At 34.8% G+C, this 4,052-nt stretch overlaps 1 protein-coding gene across 1 annotated transcript; it reads right to left on the bottom strand.

Moving 5' to 3' along the window:
* Positions 1–779: 779 nt before the first annotated feature.
* LOC149154580 (galactinol synthase 4-like) lies at positions 780–2,474 on the bottom strand. Its single transcript, XM_089439572.1, has 4 exons — positions 2,040–2,474; positions 1,602–1,922; positions 1,368–1,502; positions 780–1,268 (listed from the first exon to the last, which is right to left on the bottom strand). The coding sequence occupies exons 1-4, from the start codon at positions 2,367–2,369 to the stop codon at positions 1,014–1,016; spliced, it is 1,041 nt and encodes a 346-aa protein (XP_089295698.1). The 5' UTR covers positions 2,370–2,474; the 3' UTR covers positions 780–1,013.
* Positions 2,475–4,052: the final 1,578 nt, after the last annotated feature.

The raw sequence follows: 4,052 nt of genomic DNA, 5'->3' as shown, positions 1-4,052 counted from the left end.
TATACAATATAAGTCACTGATAATAAATATACGTACCACATATATTATAATATTTTCCCATAAAATCTTATACAAATAGATCAACATAAAATTTAAACTAACATATCCTAATACTCTAGTACAAAATAAATGATATACCACATATTATCTCTAAGATACTATTACTTCTTTCATCTCCAATATATCCTAATGCTCTTATGCAAAATAAACAATACACCCCATATTATCTATAACATATTCTTGCTTATTCCATCTCTTGAATCCTCGTTGGTAACTTACAATTAATTAATTTAGATCCTAATGCTCTTGTGGAAAATAAACCATATACCCCATATTATCTATAACATATTCTTGCTTATTCCATCTCTTGAATCCTCGTTGGTAACTTACAATTAATTAACTAATATTGTATTATTGTATTTACAATACACATACATAGACCATAAACTTTATATACATTAGAATTAGTGCTTCTTACATTATATACCTTAGTATTAGTGCTTCTTACTATGAACTTCTTACACTTCTTACTTTAGATACATTAGAATTAGTGCTTCTTACCATTTATATACATCAGAATTAGTGCTTCTTACAATTAAAAAAAAAATGTTTCAAGATATAAAAATTTTAATAAACAACTTAGCGAATCTGCAATGTGTGAAATCAGATTTGCGTATCGATTATGAGGCACTCAATGCTGTTGTCTTATGTAATAAACATCCTTAATGTATTGTGTTAATGTACGATTACATTAAAAATTAAATTATTTTTCTCTAACAGAGAAAACGGAAAAATAACAATGGATTATGGACCTCAAGGCATGATCAAATCATACAAATGGCAATTTGCCTATTCACACAGATTAATTAAATTAGTTTACAATCAATAACCGTCGATGCAACGGCAAAATCATCAGTCTTCCCTACAATATACAAATTGTCCCCACTTTTGCTAGTGGTTTATAATAAATCCAAATCTTATGCTACAGGCGACTTCTAGAAATTTGAAATCTCTTAAGCTGCAGGCGGTGCAGGCATTATGTTGGAGTTTGTTGGCATCGCAGAAAGTAAAGAACTAGCAGCCACTCGTTGCAGATCAGTTGATTTTCCATCGGCCTCTAAAATTGGATCTGGAATTGTAATATCTCCTGATCCCGAGTGGTCGAGGGAGGGGTCATTGTATATGTCCCACCATTTCTGCACCAACATTTTTATATCTTCCCTCTCCATATTTTCCTCCTCCCCACTGTACCTCCACGGCTTCGATCCCTACACATGCAAAATATAACCCTGTAAGCTCAGAACACCTATCTGGTATTTCATACATAAAATTTGGAAAAACAAAAAAAAACAAAAAAAAAAACTTACAGCAGCACAGTAGTGAACAACTTTGACAGTGTCCAAGTCCACGTTCTGGGGATGCCGCCACATCATGGCTAGAACCAGATTGTACACCAGAGGGATAGGCTTGTATATCTTCTCAAAATACATGTTCAAGAAATCCTACAAAACATACATATACCATAATTTAGTCAAAATTAGATCTGGTAAACCAAACAAAAATGTGCATGATCCTGACTGAAATCCATAACAGATACAGACCTGTTCTGCGAAGGGCGTTGGCACAGTGGCCATCAGAGTTTCCAAAAGGCAGTCAAAGGTCAGCTGACTCGGCTCAAAAACGAACATTCCAGCGTTGAAGTATAGAGAGGGCCGTTGCCCTAATTCGATGGGCCATGACACCTTCTCTGGGCACTGTTGGCAGTATCCGATCTTGTACTGCGGAGTGTGACTCCATGTCTTCTCGCAGAAGCAATCCATGACCGCATAGAAATATCCATGGGGCATGTCAAAGAGATGGTCAATGTTGTCAAAGACTTGGATGTCTGCGTCCAGATATACCATCTTGCTGTACTCCTCAAACTGCCCATCACTCAAAACAAAACAAGATTGTTAATAACTAATTATATTCAGGTATGCAGGAAAGTTATTGTTGTTAAAATCTACTCATGTATGGAGATTTGCAAGAAATGAAAATACCTCCCAAATACGGAGTTTGGAGTAGTTAAGGACATAGTAAGGCATTGAAAACTGCACTTGATTCTCCGGGGGATGGATAGGTTGAATCTGGCGAACAATACAACCCTGTCTTCGCAATTGCAGGCGATGATCCTCCGGAACATCGGGCAGCACAGCAACAACGAGAGGATATACGCTCTTCACCTTGCGGAGACCCTTTGCAAGACCGACCACACCTTTCACATAGTCGCCACATCCTGCCAAGAAAGTCACGTACGCTCTGCACTTCTTCTTGGCCGCCGCAGCCTTTGCACTGAAGAACTGATCTACAGGAGAAATTTCTGGATTCATGGTGAGAAGTGGAGAGTCGATATTAAGTATGCTGGAATTCAATAATCTGTTGCAAAGAAGAACCAATTTGCAGAACACTAGTGTAGAAGTGTAGTGTGTGCTTTGCTTGAATGGGAGCGTGTGTTTTTATAGATAAAAAGGGTCGGCTGTTACGGATAAAGTAGGTTGAAAACAATAAAATCCAGAATCCAATAGCCAATAGAAATTTGACAGCATAGTATATACGTGTCAATACCTCCAGGCTCTATGATCGATTCAACGGTCAGGAGTAGATTTCGGAAATTCCAGACATGGGTTTCGGAAAGTTCGGAGTGTTGAAAAGGGCGTCACTGGAATGGTTGGGTACAAGTTGACAGGTATTCCCCGCGACACACGCAGACACAGACGTTCCGGGAAGTTGCTGCGCAGCAAAGGTCGGTCGACTAACGAAACTGCTATCGAATCTGCTTAGCTAAAAGAATATTCGAAAGTAGTTTAGTACGGGCAAAGAAGGATGTGGGCTATCAATATATAATTGTTTATGGACAGGACTTTGGCATTTGAATTTCAAGCCGTAACTGACGGCACCAACTGCTCGTCTTTAATCGTGTTAAAGAGAGTAGGTTTAATCTGGTTAGAGAGAGTAGGTAGAGTCATTGACAAATACAGAAAATAAAACACTTTTTATCAGAGTAATTATATCTTGTTAAAGTTCATTGAGTCAATAGAAAATTAGAAATAAGATTTCATAAAATTAAGAATATATTTTTAAATTTATGAAAAATAGAAATATTCAACTATTTTTGAAATTTTAGTTAAAATTACAAAAAATCCCCCAAATAATGGGGAGCCAACACACTTTGATTGTGAAAGAAATGCTATAGCCAAAAAAACCTAGGATCAAGTTGTAAATCATTTAAAATTAAAAAACTAGAATCAAGTTGTAAATCATTTAAAATTTGTGAAGGGAGAAAGTGTCGAGGTAAAGGTTGGTTTTTTCTGGATGTTATGTTTTTATGGATACAAAAACATGAAGTTAGTTAGATAAATGAAATAATGAAATTCTTATTTATATAAATTTTAAATGTGAAAAATAAATTTACTTTCTTTCCACTGTGGTATAATAATATTTTTACAAAATTAAAATATAATTAATATTTTATTTAATAATTATAAAGATGTTTTTTAATAATAATAATATAATTTTTAGGTAATGGTTAACTTAGACACTAAATCGGTGTATAAGATTTTTTTGGCTCTAAGAAAATAGATTCACTTTTACGTAATGATTTGATTACTAAAATCTAATGAAGTTGTATACATTTTATACTGGTTCAGTGTGTGATTATTAAAAAAATTATTCTATACGTTAAGTTATTTATGATTTTGAATTCTATAGAGACCCATCTAATGGCATGAGATGGGAGCATTTATGACCTTAGTGTATGAAATTACTTCATCAATCTAAGTCTTCTTTCCTAAGACATGCTTTGGATAATCACATTCAAAGACCATTTCTTCTGAGGTGAGAATTATATAGAAACTTGAAACATTCGTCCTATACACTAAGTTATTTATGATTTTGACTCCTATAGAGAGCCATGTAATGGTATGAGGTGGGAGCATTTAGGTCCTTAGTATATGAAATTCCTTCATCATGCCTAAGACATGCTTTCGATAATCACATTCAAAGACCATTTCTTC

This window comes from Pinus tabuliformis, chromosome 9 (genome assembly GCF_031772625.1).
Source record: "Pinus tabuliformis cultivar Carrire ecotype Pingquan chromosome 9, CPIR1, whole genome shotgun sequence".
Lineage (NCBI taxonomy): Eukaryota > Viridiplantae > Streptophyta > Pinopsida > Pinales > Pinaceae > Pinus > Pinus tabuliformis.
This window is presented reverse-complemented; position numbering and strand designations above follow the sequence as displayed.

Bases quoted from the DNA above. Each gene is read 5' to 3' on its own strand.
- LOC149154580 (XM_089439572.1), bottom strand. From the start codon at position 2,369: ATGAATCCAGAAATTTCTCCTGTAGATCAGTTCTTCAGTGCAAAGGCT. The intron at 1,923-2,039 runs GTATTTTCATTT...AGTGATGGGCAG, and splicing joins CCAAACTCCGTATTTGGGAG to TTTGAGGAGTACAGCAAGAT. The intron at 1,269-1,367 runs GTAAGTTTTTTT...TTGCATGTGTAG, and splicing joins TTGTTCACTACTGTGCTGCT to GGATCGAAGCCGTGGAGGTA.